At 41.2% G+C, this 19,167-nt stretch overlaps 1 protein-coding gene across 6 annotated transcripts in view; it reads left to right on the forward strand.

The window, feature by feature from the left end:
- stx1a (syntaxin 1A (brain)) overlaps positions 1 to 19,167 on the forward strand; it is a 164,280-nt gene that overhangs the window by 10,258 nt on the left and 134,855 nt on the right. For all 6 annotated transcript variants that reach the window (XR_005005918.1, XM_036556088.1, XM_036556084.1 and 3 more), the window contains exon 2: positions 14,203 to 14,277. Coding sequence is in view for 5 of the 6 variants with exons in the window: in XM_036556088.1 (XP_036411981.1) it covers positions 14,203 to 14,277 (75 nt within the window). In the remaining variant the exon portion in view is untranslated. The remainder of the gene's footprint in view (positions 1 to 14,202; positions 14,278 to 19,167) is intronic.

Here is a 19,167-nt window from a genome sequence, read left to right on the forward strand (position 1 = left end):
GTCTGCTGAACATCATGAATGGCCATGCTGTGTGAGCTGTAGCTGTCATACTGCCACATCACTCATGTCACGCGCAGTGTGGAAAATCCGCTGGCTCAGAGGATGGAGAGGTTTTGGAGCGATTTCTGAATGAGGGAGAACACGGATTGTCTGAAAAGCCGCTTCACGCTCTGGGCAAAATCACGCCGCTCCACTCCTTGCTCTGCTCCCACTCTGCACCGCTCTGGTGTGTGGCATCAAAAGTTCAAATAATTTGCACTATGACTGGAACAAACTCGATAAATTTGGTCATTATAATATTCGAAAACAGAAAAGCAGTTGGCCACTAAAAGGTAAATAAAGCATAGTTGTGCTTTTTAATGAAAAAGAAAACAATTAGAAAATAGAAAACAAAATAACTAATAATCCAAAAAAGGGTGGAATGGTCAATATATGGTTTTTCGTTGGAGGGGCTCATAGAGCAGCTTAAAAAACTTGGTCACTCCCTCACTTACTGACCAGAACTGACCGAAAAGCAGTTTTCTGTTTCCTTTGCTCTCCTGCACCACTCACCACAAACATGTTCAGATGGTCGCAGCCTGGTCAGGGTTGCCAGATTAGGCACGATTCCTCAGAATAGCATTTTATGCTACTGTCTCTGACAGTAATTGTTCATCAGTGTTTTTTTTTCGTCACTTGTAGAGATATTAAATAACTAACTAATTAAATTATTATATGTATGTATTAATTGTGATAAATCATTTTATTATCACTTTAGGTTGCCATTACTGGCCAGGGACAACAGATGAAAATTAGCATATAGGCCTAATAATAATAACTCAGGCTTGTTTACTGTATTTTCTTATTCTTTTTTGTTGATTAATGAGCACTGTCCCTGTCGAATCAATGAATAAATGAAATAATCAAAATTATTCATTAAAAAGAAAAGCATATCTTGAACTGTCTTGTTCTTGTACAGTATTTAAAAATTCAGTATAATATTTGATAGAATATTAGATAATGAAAATATTCAGTAGTTGCAGCTGTAGTTTTCACATAATGTCATGTGCCGGTGTAGACTGTTTATCAGTTTTAATTGAAATTAATGGCCTTTTGACAGATACTAAAACATTCTGGCCTTAGATTTTGCTCTGAATTTCAAATGACCAGTGGCAAGCCCTTACCAGTTTGCTATCACTGATGTGCAGTGAACACTGCCACAGTGCTTGACCCATGACTAATCAGCAGAAATGCTACTTCTGAGAAAGTGTATGGGGCGGTCAGTGGGCTGGCCTGGCCGAGCGTGAGGCTGGCCGGCGGCAGTGTGACGGAGGGGAGGGTGTTGATTGATAGAGATGCAAATGCCACAGCCGGTGTTCCTTTCTTTTTCCGCGAGACAACGAGGACGTCAGTGCGGCGTAATTGGATTTGAGCCGCCGCCGTGTCTTTTCGGCCAGGCCCGCGAAGCGTTCTGAATAAAACCCCCCGAGGGGAAGAGGAACGAGAGGTGACAGCGCATCACTCTCTCCTCGCCTGCTATCTGTCATTACAGCCCACTGCAGGCTTAATGACATTTTCCTCTCAGACCGAGGCGGCATTACTTCGGCAGGAAAAAGAAAATCCCTGGGCAAATAGATTACATGAACAGAGCGAAGTGAGGTGGCAGAGGTGTGGAAGGCCAGAAATGAATAAAAAACTGACCAGCAGGTCAGTTTTGAAGTCTGTCAGTCGCCTGCCGAGAGAGGGTTATCACGACCTGACCTTTCCTTTAAAATGCTAAGAGGTGGTATTAGAAAAATGACAAAATACTGTAGACTTTACCTGACAGCAACATAAACTCTCTACTGACATTAGTGTCTTGAGTAATGAGCCTCTTCTGTTTTTGGAATTGGGTTGTTCATTACCAGGCAGTTGGTGGAGTGCTGCAATAACAGCACTAAAAATAGAATGAATTCAGAGAGAAGCAGGACACATTAGACTGCAGATAACAGGATTCAATCTAGGGATGTGCTTTCTCACTCATTTTGATATTTGAGCATTCATATGAGTTAATGAATGAATATCCGGTTAAACACACTGACTTTGGCTGAAATTAACGTAAAGTTAAAGGTAGTAGAAGTGGGAGATGTACTGATTCATCTGGTATAATATATATTAGTTTTGTTATTACCGTTATACCGGTATGCAAGTAAATGCAGATAACGTGACGTACAAACAGTGCAAAACTCGCTGATTCCCTCACCTCTCGTGTAGTGAGCTGCATCCTGAGGTACGTTAGTTCAGTTTATTGTCAAAGGAGCAACATGAGATTGTAATGAGTTTATGAATTATAGGGGGAAAAGAGAGTGGAAGGCAAAGCCAGTCTCTTGGGGTTAGCCGTTAGCTATCAGCCTAGCATGAATTGTCACAAATTGTGCTACTTTGTCACAATGGCCTATCATAACGCATATTTATAGGTAGATCCACACATAAAACCTCTAGGTAGGCTATTTTGATAGCTTAAATCACCTTTTCAAAAAATCCTGCCAGCAGTAAAACTACAAAACTGAAGTCAACTTCTTATTCCCCAGCTTCATTCGAATTTTTCAGTTAAAGCTTAAATGGTGCAGCAATTATTATTATAATACCTCAGGTGCCAGAATGTAACCTGCACCATTTAAGATGGAAGTGAAACATTGAAACAACAAGCAAGCAAATGTCCTTATCAGAAAATGATACCAGCATTAAAATTAGGATAATTAGGGGAAGAACAACATTCAGCACTGTTTTGTCCAAGCTCAAAAAAGCTGCACATAGACTCGTATTTATCTTAGTAGGGTTACAAAGCAACTGACATTTGTCAAGATTGCTATTTTTCTGTTGGACAGGTAATTATCTGGCTTGTTTTGCTTGTGCTGAATTTGTTACTTTCCTGAATTATGTAGCGAATGTAGCTAGCTACTTATGTAATGTAGTTTCATTATGTATTAGTCTGACACTAATGTTAGCTAAGTTGTAGGTGTAAGCTAGCTAGCCTTGTTTATCTTATACGTAGCCTTTGTGTATATGTTCGAAAGTGTCTGCGTTGTAGTCAGGCCGTGTGGATTCATGTGTTTTGGGGAGTGGCTTTGGAAGGAGGGCTGAGTTGGAAGGGGGTGGGATTTTATCGGTTGGATGTTTTTTTCAAAAGCTAGCTTACACTTCCTGGTTTCTGCAAAATCACCAGCTTTAAGGAGTGTTAGGCACAACCTGACAAAATACAGCATGATACCCCAACGTTCAATAAGGAATTTAATGTATTATTATTAATAATAGCTATAGACAATCTTCAGCCAAGCATTGTAGTTGGTTGAAAGTAAGCTATGGAAGGCTAAGCAGCACTATAATTGAACTGATGTGTGAGGTTTGTTGGGCCCAACAAAATTTCGGGTTTTGGGCTGGGTTCGGTCTTGTGTTTGTTTTTTTAATGAGGGACATAGTTTGTAAGAGATTTGTCTTCATAAGAAGGAATACAGCTGTGTACAGTTTGCACACTGTCATGCATGATCTCTCTTTTGCACTGTACATGCATCTGTACAGTAAACAGTCTTGCCAACTGTTTGTCATACACAGATAAAAAGAAAGCTCCGTCCCTGTTCATGCGTCCGAGAGAGCTCAGGTCGGGTTTGGGTTTCAAATTTAGCTGTAATAGTTGACGGGTCGGGCCACATAGTCGGCCAGGATCGGACTTCATTTTCACAGGATCTACAAACGGTTACATGAATTCATATACATACATAGATAAACTCACTACTAAATATTATTTGTATATATGGTAATACTCATGTTTTCCTGAACACATTAATGCTTACTGCCCAGATAAATAGCTTTTCATATATAATTTTCTCAGGTGCCTAAAACCTTTGTATTAGTTATTTATTAAAAACGACTGTTATTGAATAATATAAAAAAAAATTGGATTTGATTTTTGCTACCAGCACTAATTCAGCTGTGAAGAAGCTGATTTTGATCAGATCTGAGCGCAGCGGCGAGAAAGAGGCGGTCACAGGTAACTCGGTGCATGTTGTGTGGGCCGGCGGCTGTAATGAGGCTGCATGCGACGGAGCTGAATCCGGAGGCGCTGGCCTTCTCCCTGCTGTCTGCTGCCTCGCTCACAGCCAAGTACAGACACCAGGGAGCGAGAGAGAGAGAGAGAGAGAAAGAGAACTCATCTCAACAAAGAGAAAGAGAGCTGGGCTGAGAAGTGAGAAGAGAAGGGTGGAGAGAGCTGACAAAAGAAAGGAGAGAGTAGGTGGATGGAGGACAGCAGATGGGGATGAGAGGGAAGATGTATTCAGCATTTTTTACTCTCTCTATTTCTAGCTCTCTTTCGGCTTCCCTCTCACACTCAGCTTAACGACTTTCAGCCACTATTGTTTTTTATCGCTGAATCCATAGTGCACTGAAGGATTGTATGAGATACCAATGATTTTAAAGTTTTAATAACATCAGGTGATTATAATAAACTATGTTCCGAGCTTCATGTACCTTATACACCGATCAGGCATAACATTATGACCACCTCCTTGTTTCTACGGTCATTGTCCATTTTATCAGCTCCACTTACTATATAGGTGCTCTTTGTAGTTCTACAGTTACAGACTGTAGTCCATCTGCTTCTCTGCATACTTTGTTAGCCCCCTTTTACCCTGTTCCTCAGTGGTCAGGACCCCCACGGACCCTCACAGAGCAGGTACTATTTGGGTGGTGGATCATTCTCAGCACTGCAGTAACACTGACGTGGTGGTGGTGTGTTAGTGTGTGTTGCGCTGGTCTGAGTGGATCAGACACAACAGTGCTGCTGGAGTTTTTAAACACTGTGTCCACTCACTGTCCACTCTATTAGTCACTCCTACCTTGTCAGTCCACCTTGCAGATACGTCTTCAGAGACGATAGCTCATCTGCTGCTGCACAGTTTGTGTTGGTCATCCTCTAGTCCTTCATCAGTGGTCACACAACGCTGCCCACAGGACGCTGTTGGCTGGATATTTTTGGTTGGTGGACGATTCTCAGTCCAGCAGTGACACTGAGCTGTTTAAAAACTCCAACAGCATTGCTGTGTCTGATCCACTCAGACCAGCGCAACACACACTAACACACCACCACCACATCAGTGTTACTGCAGTACTGAGAGTGATCCACAAACCCAAATAGTACCTGCTCTGTGAGGGTCCATGGGGGTCCTGACCACTGAAGAACAGGGTAAAAGGGGGCTAACAAAGTATGCAGAGAAACAGATGGACTACAGTCTGTAATTGTAGAGCTACAAAGTGCACCTATACAGTAAGTGGAGCTGATAAAATGGACAATGAGCGTAGAAACAAGGAGGTGGTCATAATGTTATGCCTGATTGGTGTATTCTTCAGCATGCATGCAATTAGACCACCAGAGAGGTCTCCAAATCTCCAAATCTTACACAGTGCAGCGTTGAATTCAGAAATCATTGTATTCCGATTTAAAAAGATTGTGCTCAGTAATCTTAGTTTTAAAATGATGAATTTTGTGATTTGTTTCATAAAATGATCTTAACAGCACAGAGCAGTAAAGGATCTCTCAACAGCGTTTGTCCTGGATTTGCTGCGTCCTCTGCCATCCGTGACTCACTCACTCATTCACTCATTCTCTCCCTGTGGAGGGTGAAGAGAACAGCTGACAGTTTTATCTTCGAATTAGAAATAGTGCTGAAATTACTCTAAGAGGTTTTAGCACATGTGGAATTGACAAAATATTTTTGAGTTCACAAAAATACTCCAAGACCAAAAATTAAAAAACAGTGGTTTGTTGTTTACAGTTTTTTGCAATTTGATCATTGCCTAGCAAGCTAATTAAAGAGATTACTGTCTATGAAAAATGAAATTGACTCAATTGTCCTCTTTCCCCAAACTGTTGAGCCAACACATGTGAACGTGCTACTGTTAAAAAGTGCACTGTAAACTAAGTCAGTGTAGGATTTTACCCTCTTTCTATAGTAGCCATAAAATGCAATTTCCGTCCCGCAGTTTTTAAGCTATACATACTTTCTTTAAAAATGTTGATAGAATATATTTTGGAAGCAGACTGGATTTTCAGCTGCTTAGGTGAGCAAGCGAGTCAAGATTTATAAAAGTGTTTGTTTTTTGTTTAATATTTTTTTATTGCTTCACTTGTACGCAATTTCCAATGTCAAGAAAGCTGCAGTTGTGCTGTCCATTTTATCTCAGCTCGGCCATCTTTGGAGAGGTCTTAATTGTTTTCACAGCAGGGGGTTCTTACCCGCCCCTTTCACCCCATCATTGCTCACCAGCAGCTCAATACAGAGTCACAAAACTTCACACACAGATAGAAAACAGGGTCCCAGTCAGTCTGTTAACAGAGTTATACATAAAAATATTCTACTGGATTATATTAATTTAAAAATGTCTGCCAACTTCCACTAAGGGGCCTCCAGAAAGAGGCAAATGCAAAAGTTCTAATTTACACTAGTTTTCGCCTTTAACACAAGTGTAGTTGACCCACCAAGACATGTTTGGTGCTTCCTTAGTTTTGCACTGGAGCTATGATGCTAATGTTGCTAACAAACAATGGAAGTTTATACGTTAGCATCACGCTACGTTGTTAAGCACATTGTTAAGCAGTCTAAAATAAATTTGCTTTGACCTGCCTTCCGCCCAATGACAGCTGGGATAGGCTCCAGCACCCCACCGCGACCCAGAAGGATAAGCGGTTTAGATGATGTATGTATGTACTGTATCAGTAAAAATGGACAAGTCAAAATTCAGACTTTCAGACTGTTTTTAGCTAATTACTTTTACCTGTTAACTACATCAGCCTTTGTTGCTTCTGTGCAGAAGCAAATGTCAGAACTACAGAAGCAAATGTCAGAGACCAAACATGTCTGGGTTGATGGACTACCTCTGGGTTAAGGGGAGAATTGTGTAAATGAAATTTTTTTGCTTTCAGAGTGTGTTGGGCCTGCCTGTTTGACCTTCCTTGGTGCCCCACAGCTTCCCTTGACCCGTGTAGGCTGCACTCTCCTCAGCGGCGCATCCTAGTGAGCTGGTGGATGAATGAGTCATGATAAACCCTGCCACGCCATGGGGGGTCAGTGTGTGGCCTGCAGGGACGCTGTCGCAGATCAGCTCTGGGCAGAGAGGCGCTCCGTGGGGAATAGTCCTGGAGTGCAGAACCCCCCAGGGATGGAGTCTTTGCCCTCTCAGAGCTCAGAGCTACTCAGAACTATGGCACTTCATAAATGAGGAGAACAGGGAACATATGCTGTGAGGCAGGCCTAGGAACAGGGCTCAGTAATATGGCCAACAATCATATAATAATGTTTCACAACATTTACGAGGAATGTCTCAATACCACTTTTTTCAGCCTGAGTACAATACAAGCACGTTTTTTGGTACTTGCTGATACTGATACCTGTACCATATAGAGTAACCTGCTTAGAATTACATAGCTGTTAGTGTGAATGAGTGCGCTTCAAATGCTCTTTTATTAAACATGCAGCAGGGAGACCTCTCGCTAGTGCTATCTAAAAGGCCAGAGCAGTGAGGCAGGCCACCTCTCACCATACACTGTCTGTACATGGTGACTACAAAGACCTGACCAGCTGCCCCACAGCCCGGCACAGAATAGCACAAGCAACATGTCTGCACTAGTAACACTCATAGAATCACAACTGAACACCACACTGGACCTCCCGCATGTCCACCCCCAGTAGTGGGTTGCTACAATTCTTTAACAGTTAAATAATTAAAATTGGTAGTTGGTAGTAAAAATAGACTTTTTAGCCTCCATTTTCTTTGTCTGTGTGTCTCCACCTGTACTGGGGAGGTAGTTGTGATGGTGTTTGTGTGTTTTAAAAGATAAGCTAAAATCGCTCAGTGTATTCCTGGTGCAAGTTCACCAAGGCAGACTGTTTAAAGTGACCAGTAATGTGACTTTCCATCCGACTACACCAGCGTCAGCAACACTGCTGTGCGAGCAGACTCTCCTTCACTAACAGCTTGAATGGTTTGTTCATTAGTGGCAGCGTACACTAAGCTTATGTCACATGGTAAACAGTGGTTTTGGACATTGGTATTTTATTATTAATGCACTGAAACTTTACATCAAATCCAGTATGCGTCTGTTATTAAATTCACAAAATGTGGGAGAAATAATTTTTCTTTTAGTCTAAAGCAACTCTACTGGGTAACAGCCCATCCTGCTAACAATATTTAGTGGTGCAGCAAATTCCTTTTTTGAGGAAGGATGCACCGGGATGGGAATTCTGGGCTGATGTCAATATCCAGTATTTTTTACGTGTCTGTAGAAACAGACCTAGATACGCATTTTGGAGAAATATAACGTTTATTTCTGCAGAGCTACAAATGCAGTAAAATGAATAAAATGTAGACATTTACTAAAGTAACCCAGCATCGCCTGCATGTTCTGTTCTTCCAGAGTACATCATCAAATATCAAACTAAAATATTGGCCAAATTGAATTATTTCTCTGTATTTTTCTTTAAGCGTTTATCTGCTGATGCTGATACGATTCCAACATGATTCTGCTCTGAGCTCTGAGCACTAAAAGGAGCGAACAAACCTCGGGCAGCTATGAGCTCTAGTATGAAATACGACATTAATGCTAATGTGTATGTTTTAAAAACAAATCATAATTAGACACAATAATAAGTCTATATATCGGGATGAAATTATTAATAAATGTAGATATTTTTATTTTGCAGTCCTGGGAACCCATAGCTAGTCCATATTTAGGTTCTTTAAGGTAAGTGTGAATGGGAAATTGTAACTCATTCTTCTTCTGTACTGGTGTAGTTCCACATAAAACATGGCATCAGGAAGCATTGTGTCTCTCTGATAGGTGGACGTGGTCAGAGGGGAGATAAAACACAATATTATTGGCTATTATTCACCCACTGGTGCACACTGACCTAATCAAAAATCAGATTTGTTTTAGAAGTGGGGCAAAAGTCATAACATTTTGATGGAAGATTAGAGCAAAAACAAGAGTTTAGTCTTTTAAATGTTATGATATGGTGAATAGTGCTTAATATGAACAGGACATAATCTAAAAAGATATAAAAGGTCAATTTTGATTTCCAGTTCACTTCACAAAGTTTGCTCTAAAGACCATAATTATAGACTGGAGGTCTGTGCCCCAGCTGAACCAACACTGAACATTTTATACATACTAAATTACCTGCTTCCATTAGTAAAAGCAGTAAAGAGTGGTCTGGATTTGGTTCCTCAAGGACTAGAACCCCTGCCTTAGTGTAATTTTCATTTTACATCTATGTATTATGGATATTGCTAATATATAATGTACTTCTTGCCCTTTTGAATGGTTGCTGTAAACTGCAGCGAGCTATTAATGAGCGCCATAGGTCAAACTGAGCTCAGGGCCAGGCTGCTAGAAGATAAGCATGGTAGGAGACTTTAAGCATTGGCAGTTAGCAGATTGTCTGAGGCAGCGGTAATCTCTCCTCAGCGTGTAAGCTCATTGTAACTGTGTGCTATTCCTTCTCCTGCACCGATAAAGGTGCTAAGCTCGCCATTAACATTAGATTAGCATCGCTAAGACGCATGTCTGGGTGGTTCAGACTTCAGGAATTCATGTAGTCCATCAAAGCTGCCGCCTGGGTGAGCTTTACAGTCCACACCTCACTGAATTCTGCTTCTGAAAGACGGGTTTGGACGTTAATCATCTGCAGATTTTGAAAGACTGGCTGTAGGAATTTGAACGTATTATTTTCTATCTCATTTTAGGCTAATGTGAAGTAGGTGGGTGTAAATCTTTGACCTCACCTCGATTTTACTTTGATTCTGATTCTTGAAGAAAATCGGATTTTCCAATATATTTCAGATATTTTAGTAATGTTTTCAAATTACGTAAAACATTGCTGGAAGGACACCGCGACCCAGAAGGATAAGCGGTTTAGATGATGTATGTATGTATGTATGTATTACTGGAAGGAGTGTTCGTACAGGCATGTAATACATAAAATAGATGGCATTCACAAAACCATGCCCATACCCCTTGTTTTCGAGCGTCACCTTGCCTCTCGGAACTGAGTCACAACGGGTAGTGGTTGAAATCTTCCGCTATGAAGTTGGACCGTCAAATAAAGAAGAGCATTACTTCATTAACAGCTACTAGTGCTGCTCTGTAGGCGACCCTGCCAGTCTGCAGTGATAGCAGAGGAGGGTAAGGTTCAGCTCCTCACTGCTTTAGATTTAGGGCATCATATGCCTTCCAAGGGGGTGAATATAACTATTATTTATTATCGCCCTCCATTTTTAATTTTTTAACAGAGAAAATTCTCACATTTGTGTGTTTCTTTGGTCGCTTGTGCAGCCATCTTGCCAGTGGCGAGTGGATCAGACACAGCTGTGCTGCTGGAGTTTTTAAACACTGTGTCCACTTACTGTCCACTCTATTAGACACTCCTACCTTGTCAGTCCACCTTGTAGATGTAAAGTCAGAGACGATAGCTCATCTGCTGCTACACAGTTTGTGTTGGTCATCCTCTAGTTCTTCATCAGTGGTCACAGGACGCTGCCCACAGGACGCTGTTGGGTGGATATTTTTGGTTGGTGGACTATTCTCAGTCCAGCAGTGACACTGAGGTGTTTAAAAACTCCACTCAGACCAGCACAACACACACTAACACACCACCACCACGTCAGTGTTACTGCAGTGCTGAGAATGATCCACCACCCAAATGGTACCTGCTCTGTGAGGGTCCACGGGGGTCCTGACCACTGAAGAACAGGGTAAAAGGGGGCTAACAAAGTATGCAGAGAAACAGATGGACTACAGTCTGTAACTGTAGAACTACAAAGTGCACCTATATAGTAAGTGGAGCTGATAAAATGGACAGTAAGCGTAGAAACAAGGAGGTGGTCATAATGTTTTATATATATATATATATATACTGATTACGGATACGACTCCGTCTCAGTGCATGTTATGATCATTCGTTTCTCTTTGAGATATATATTCAGTTTGGATGATACATATGGAGTCCTGTAAGATAAACATACTGCAGCTGGTGTTATTATGAGTTTGTGCAGGTGTATTTGATTATTCAAGTAGAAACAAAGTTATGCGAATGTGAAAATCAGTCGCTGGAAATGCACTGATATTCTGCTGGCATGATGCCGAGACCAGTCTTTTAGATTTATTACAGCTAAAAATAAATACAGCCCATAATACATCACATAAGACACGTTCAGCAGATGTTATAAATTTTCTTTGTAAATCACCTCTGATTTTCCTAGTGTTAATAAGAGCCATACTGCGCAGAAACATATGATTTATTGCTACAGAACATAGACTAGTTTGACTGATATTGTCATTTTCAGCCATTATCTGGTGAGTACTGGTACTAATATTGTGGTGCATCCTGGGACTGCATGATATGAACAGACTTACTGAACTATATGAACTATACTCATATCTTATAGTATATTGCTACTAAGTGTGCATCATGTGACTTTACACTGCAAAGCTGTGCCATTGTGCATCATTGAGAATAGACATTCTATTAATTGTACAAATGCACTTGCATTGTTTGAATACCAGAGGTTGTAAATAATCAGCACCGATCAACACCTCACTCAAGCATTACAGATCTGCATCCTGACTAATTTTGATATTCGAGTATCTGAAAGAGTTGAACAGGTATCTAGTTAACCGTGTGGAAAATAAACAATGCCCCCAAACAACACCTCTCAACAAATAGTAACGGAGGCTGCCTGTTTAGATGAGCTAATGAGCAAACAGAGTTAACCAGTGTCACAGTGGATGCTGACAAAGTCTTTATAGGAAAGTCTGTTCACTCCACGGCTGTCTTTCCAACACTGCCGAGCAGTTATTTCGAGCCAAACAAGACCAGACACCTCACTCTTTGAATGGGGGGAGAGCAGTATTTGACACTGAAGGTCAAATTACAGGTTAAAACACGTTTCAAATCACCGCTAAAATCTGACAAAAAACTCATAAATGTAGCATTTGGCTCAATAACACAAAAAATTGATTTTTTTTGGCTTATTCTGGCTACTGCGCTTGCACAGATCTCCACAGCGGGTTGCATACATCTAATTAATACTCACTTTGTTCACAATATTATGAATATCAAATCACAATAAACTCAGTATCGAGAATCGAATCATGGGCTGAGTGCATCGCTAGTCTCTTACAGTTGCTACATATTGGGGTTATACCCTACAGTATATGAAAAACACATAATTCACATTATCCGCACTACATCACACCTTTACGAACAGAATAAAATAGTGTCATATTTTTGCGGCCCAAAAAAACGCATTTGGTGTCATCAGGTATGCATGTGCTTTAATACATTTACTGACATCCAGTTACAATAATACAGCATTTTAATGTTGGCCCTTTATGGTGAAATAATACAGATATACTTTAAGAGTTGCTTTCTACAGATTATATCTACCCATCCTGGGCTGCCCATGAAGTTGTCGATTTCCTGCTAAAAATCCTAAGTAGTCCAGTAAACTAAATTCATAAACCCGACCCTTCAAGACGCCTGCGAAATAAACCTCCCTCCCCGTTTCTCAGTTATGTGCTTGTCTGGCTCGCAGGGCCTTGATTGAATAACAGGCTGCTAATCACTCGACCCGCTGTGCTAATCAATGGTGAGTGCTGGTCTAATGACTCACGGTCCATAAGTTTTCATCGGCTCTAGGTGATGAGCTCCCACCACCATTCATGTCTGCCGTGCAGAGCTGGAACGAGAGAAGTTTGAATGTAAGTGGTGAAGCTGAAGCTGGAAAAGAATGGCTTTATTAAGAAGTGCTGAATTTAAACCGTGTGGTCAAGCTTTTCTGATAGAGCTCCTGAAATGGTAGATAAGGTATCATTTGAACATGGTTTGGGAAAATTCACACAGGTTCACTCAGGCCTTTGAACCAGATCAGTCAGCAAACTCTCTTTAATCTCACACACAGCAGCAACAGCCAGTCTCCTGCTAATTTACAGACCTCCATTTAAATTAATGGTTTACAGTTGACTACATACAGTTCATTAGGTACATCTATCTTGTATTGACTGGAAAATTTATTAGAAAATGTTTAAATCTAAAATAATAAAAAAACTGGCCCTTCCCTTCAGTGCTCCTTCAGAAGCTCCGCCCCCCCCAATCCATGGACGCACATTGCTGAGGTGAACAACACTTTTTAGATCTTCGTGGCCATAAAATTCTTCACCAACATTGTACAGATAAATACCATGACACAATATTAGAGCGAACAATGACACAGCAAGTAATGTTTCTAATATTAGCTAGGTTGTGGGTTAGCAAGCTGTCTGTGAAGCTAACCAGTTGCTATCACAGACATTAGCAAATGGGACAAAATAATACTGACCTACTGGTTCTGTGCAGAAATAAGTTACCCATCTGTCAAGCAGAAACAGAGCAACCTCCTTATCCCTTTTCATGCACTTCAGCTCTCAGTGAAGCTTACATCAGCTTCTTTTTTTCGCCAGCTCCTTGGTCGAATTTTCCTGTTCCACCTTAAAAGTTGCAACAGTTAAGACTACATCCTAGTGCCTCAGCTTCTTGTTCGAATTTTCGTGTTCCACCTTAAAAGGTGCAGCAGTTAAGACTAGATTCCGGCGACTCGGCTTCTTGTTTGAATTTTCCCGTTCCACCTTAAAAGGTGCAGCAGTTAAGACTACATTCTGGTGCCTCGACTTCTTGTGCGAATTTTCCTGTTCCACCTTAAAAGGTGCAGCAGTTAAGACTACATTCCGTCGCCTCAGCTTCTTGTTTGAATTTTCCCGTTCCACCTTAAAAGTGCAGCAGTTAAGACTACATTCTGGCACATTATGAATTTTCCTGTTCCACCTTAAGTGGTACACGCACAATGCTGTGTGGGCAGTCAGTGTTTGGGGAGGGCAAACCAAAACGTGGGGAGGGCCGAAGTTTTCACAGGGCAGGACTAACATGCACATGCAGCTGGACCGGCTATAAAAAGACGTCATTGTTTTTTCTATTTGAGAAATGTATTTCAGAACAAATGTATTTCTCTTGTCAATCATATTCTCTATACATAGACTGATTACAGACCGTCTAATTAGTCTGTAGAGAGATTAATTACATATTGGAAAGTCTCAGCTTGGAAAGTGTTTACATTGTCGTTAAACGCTAAAATGAACAGAATGTGTTTGTCTTGCAGGGTAAGGACACCGAGGAAGAGGAGGAGGTGGCAGTGGGCATGGAGAAAGGCTTCATGGACGAGTTCTTCGAGCAAGTAAGTCTTCAGTATCTCTTACACCATTGGGGCGCTGCTCACTGGTGGGTCGCAGTGTGGGGACATATTGGTAGGGAGGAAGCTGCATCAGTGAGTATATATACACCGATCAGGCATCCTTGTATCTACACTCAGTGTCCATTTTATCAGCTCCAGTTACTATATAGGTGCACTTTGTAGTTCTACAATTACAGACTGTAGTCCTTCTGTTTCTCTGCATACTTTGTTAGCCCCCTTTTACCCTGTTCTTCAGTGGTCACGACCCCCATGGACCCTCACAGAGCAGGTATTATTTGGGTGGTGGATCATTCTCAGCACTGCAGTAACACTGACGTGGTGGTGATGTGTTAGTGTGTGTTGCGCTGGTCTGAGTGGATCAGACACAGCAGTGCTGCTGGAGTTTTTAAACACTGTGTCCACTCACTGTCCACTCTATTAGACACTCCTGCCTTGTCAGTCCACCTTGTAGATGTAAAGTCAGAGACGATAGCTCATCTGCTGCTGCTCAGTTTGTGTTGGTCATCCTCTAGTCTTTCATCAGTGGTCAGAGGACGCTGCCCACAGGACGCTGCTGGCTGGATATTTTTGGTTGGTGGACTATTCTCAGTCCAGCAGTGACACTGATGTGTTTAAAAACTCCTGACCACTGAAGAACAGGGTAAACGGGGGCCAACAAAGTATGCAGAGAAACAGATGGACTACAGTCTGTAGTTGTAGAACTACAAAGTGCACCTATATAGTAAGTGGAGCTGATAAAATGGACAATGAGCATAGAAACATAATGTTGTGCCTGATCGGTGTACATCAGTGCTGTAGCACAAAAACATTGCATCTCTAAAATGTTTTTGTTTTTTTGTAATTTTTGCGTAAAAGTTATGATGAACTGACCAACAGAAATGGTCTAAAATTACTTGGAGAAAACTTAAGTTCCGTTACAAGTTAAGACTGTTTTTTTCTTTCTCCATTGTGGAGATATGAAGTTTTCTTCCAACAGTGACAGTACATGTATTCTTCCCTGAGAGCAGAACGTTTTAGAACAGAAGTTTCTGCATTGCTGATGCTCACAAAGTGTTCCTGTATAATAGTGCGGTTATCGGGTGTCACGTGATTGACGATGGCAGTAGTGTGCAGGGTTCTCCTATTGCAGGGTTGTTCAGTCGTATCTGCAAAGGGCCAGCGTGGCTGTGTGTTTTCATTGCAACAAAGCAGGAGCTCACATGGTCAGTTGTTTGAAGACTGAAGCTGACTGATTAAATGAGTAGAGTCAGGTGTGCTCTGCTTGTATAAAATGAAAACCTGCACCCACACGGGGCCTTTGCCGACGAAATTGGATATCCCTTTCCTGTTGTTACAAGCTTTACATTGTTATCATAGAAGAAAGCTTTTCAGTGTTATATAGAACCATTTTCAAAAAGGTTCTGTGTAATGTAATGTGTACAATACAAATGTGGCCATTTTATTTACCATTCAGAACCACCCGTGAATTTACACGTGTCTGTCATATGGTATTATGACCACCTGAGTTTTTATATGTAATGCTGATGGTAAAATAGTGGAATATCTGAAAAAGTTTTATTTGGGGACTATTTTGTCTTACCATGTCCTGCGATTCAGAGAATACAGAGAAATCTCTGTATGCAAGGGTCAAGGCCAAAAACCAGTATTTGCTGGCCCTGATCTTTGGGCCCTTAGGTGGCACTGCATTAAAAACAGACATGATTCTGTACTGGAAATCACTGCATGGGCTCAGAAACACTTCTGAAAAACACTGTCTGTGAAAACAGTTCGTTGCTGCTTCCACAAATGCAAGTTAAAACTCTAAAACGTAAAGAAGAAACCATAAATAAACAGGATCCAGAAACACTGCCACCTTCTCTGGGCCCAAGCTCATTTAAAATGGACTGAGGCGAAGTGGAAAAATGTCCTGTGGTCTGACAAATCAACATTTGAAATTCTTTTTGGAAATCATGGACACTCAGCTTGTTATTGATACACAGTTCTAAAGCCAGCATCCGTGATGGTAAAGGAGTGCATTAGTGCACATGGCATGGGTGACATGCACATCTGTGAAGGCACCATTAATGCTGAACGATATATACATGTTTTGGCAACATGTGCTGCCATCCAGACGACGTCTTTTTCAGGAAAGGTCTTGCTTATTTCAGTAAGGCAATAAAACCACATTCTGCGTGTATTACAACAGCATTGCTCTGTATTAAAAGAGCCCAGGTGCTAAACTGACCTGCCTTGTACATGGATTATAAAACATGGTTTATTTTATTTCAGAACCATCTACAGCACATTGTCCATCAGTCTCATGAAACATTTCACCATGCAGAGAACCATTTAAGCATGAAATGGTCCTATATAGAACTCATGGTTCTAAATAAAACCATTCTGTTTACTAAAGAACCCTTCATTGTTATTAATCAGCCAGGATAGGATTGACCATCATAGTAAGCTAGCTGACAACATCAGAACAAGTTTAACTAAGGCATGTAAAGTCCAGCTAAATAATAATGAAATTGACTAACGTGTTCATGCTGAAGGTATGAGCTGAATGGATTACATATCAAATTATTGAGTATTATCATTGGTTTATTATATTCCATTCCACAAACTATATAATTGTGAGGGCCTTTGAATTTTTCATTCTTTTATTAAGGTATCAACCTTAATAACCTATCAGCCTTGTTGATTAACCCCTTAACACCCAAGGCTTATTCCCAGCAAACACACAACATCGTCACAACATTGTCTACTTTCTTACAATGTAGCTGCAACGTTGTCAAAAAGGTGGTGCTGTTTATGTTGTTTGAGCAAGGTTGTCACAACATTGTCATAACCTCATTATTCAGTAACGTTGCCATACGGTATCATGACTACCTGTTTGCAACGTAGGAAAATTCTATGGAGTTTCATGCGCAACATAATGGAACTTTTAAGAATTCTACGAGGTTGTGACAACGTACTGACAACGTTGCCCCAGCACTGTCACAGTGTTGTCAGATGACATCACAACTTTCTGAGGAATTACATTTCACCAAAACAACAGGTTGTCACAACGTTGTCATAACGTAACTGTGTTTGCTGGGTTACATTCTAAGGCTTATTATTCAGTAACTACAGGGACTTTAGTGCAAACTGGCTGAGCTATTCTTAGATTACAGAAGTGTGTAATAAACTTTGGGCCCACTGGTGGATCCTGGTCTTTTTAGGGGTTAACGAATAGTACTACAGACTAACAGTGGACAGAAAGCTTCACGATGAGCTAATATTTCATCTGTTGAAAAAACGTTTAAGGGTCTAAAAACGTCTATAAAATGCGCCCAAATGAAGAACTGACAGTCAGACATCGCTGGTTGCTGTTGCAAACTCTTTTTAACTGGTTTATACTTAAAATTCTCCATAACTGGACGAGGTCAGCAGGTAGCTAATAGCCTAACGGGCTGGTTCAGTAATACTGAAAAACAGACCTTTCCATAAAGATTCATGATAAAATCGTTTACACAGACCAGCCACCTTAAAGAACACTTCATTGTGTGTTGATGAATGACGTTTTGTTCCACTCTGTAGTTCAGTTACAGAATGTCGTCCATCTCTTTCGCCCTGTTCTTCAATGGTCAGGACCCCCACAGTACAGGTATTATTTGGGTGGTGGATCATTCTCAGCACTGCAGTAACACTGACATGGTGGTGGTGTGTGTGTTGCGCTGGTCTGAGTGGATCAGACACAGCAGTGCTGCTGGAGTTTTTAAACACCTCAGTGTCACTGCTGGACTGAGAATAGTCCAACAACCAAAAATATCCAGCCAACAGCATCCTCTGACCACGAATGAAGGACTAGAAGATGACCAGCACAACCGTGCAGCAGCAGATGAGCTATCGTCTCTGACTTTACATCTACAAGGTGGACTGACAAGGTAGGAGTGTCTAATAGAGTGGACAGTGAGTGGACACAGTGTTTCAAAACTCAAGGAAGTGGCCGGTCAAGAAAATGCAGCTTGTATGCTCATTACAAGCTTCACAAGTCCATGTTTAAGCTGGAAATGGCATAAAATATGTTGTGAATGGATCTTCAGACCCGTCAGGGACACCTTTCTCTGTCTGCACACGCACACACAGCTGGTAGCGGACAGAGTTTTTAATGGGGTGATTAGAAAGAGCTGGACAGGTCTGTCTGCTTTCATCTGCAGTGGAGAGCGAAATCACACCAAGGCCCATCCGCGTCCAGCAGACTCGTCTGCTCCGGTTTTCACCAGGCGGCTTCCCACAGCAGGTTTAAAGGGCTTTGCTGAGGAATGTCTAAAAGAGAAAACGAGCAGGAAGAGTGCCGCTGTTCACTTTCAGGGCTGCTAAGTGTGTGTTTTCTCAGGCTGAGGATCACTGCGGCGGTCTTAGCTTCTCAGTTGAAAGGGTAAAAAACTTCCGAGACATCCTTACAGCTCCCATACTGTTCAGGGTTTGGTTTCCTACTGTACAGATTGAATAATAAACAACTCAGACAAACACCAGAAAAATATATTGCCTTTCTGTTGTTCTTACTCTTGACGGCAAAACTTCCCAGGAGCTGAGACTTTACTGTCACATCAACCTAAACACATACTGATAGGAACTGTTATTACAGTACTATCTGTTACAGCAGCAGTTAGAACATGCTGCTAGTGAGAAAATCAGATGTTTAAAGAGGAATGACAACCATGTTTCAAAACCTCTGCATAGTTAAATGGTTCAGATGTTAAAGTCATTTAGAGCGATTTGATGTGAGATGCTCTGTTCTAGAGAAACTAACTGATTCAGATTTCTTTACAGTGTTGCTGATAAGAACTATGGGACTATTTTGCCTTACAGTGTGCTGCATGTACCTCTCTTTGCCATAAATGGATTAAA

Source organism: Colossoma macropomum, unplaced genomic scaffold (genome assembly GCF_904425465.1).
Source record: "Colossoma macropomum unplaced genomic scaffold, Colossoma_macropomum, whole genome shotgun sequence".
Taxonomy (NCBI): Eukaryota; Metazoa; Chordata; class Actinopteri; order Characiformes; family Serrasalmidae; genus Colossoma; species Colossoma macropomum.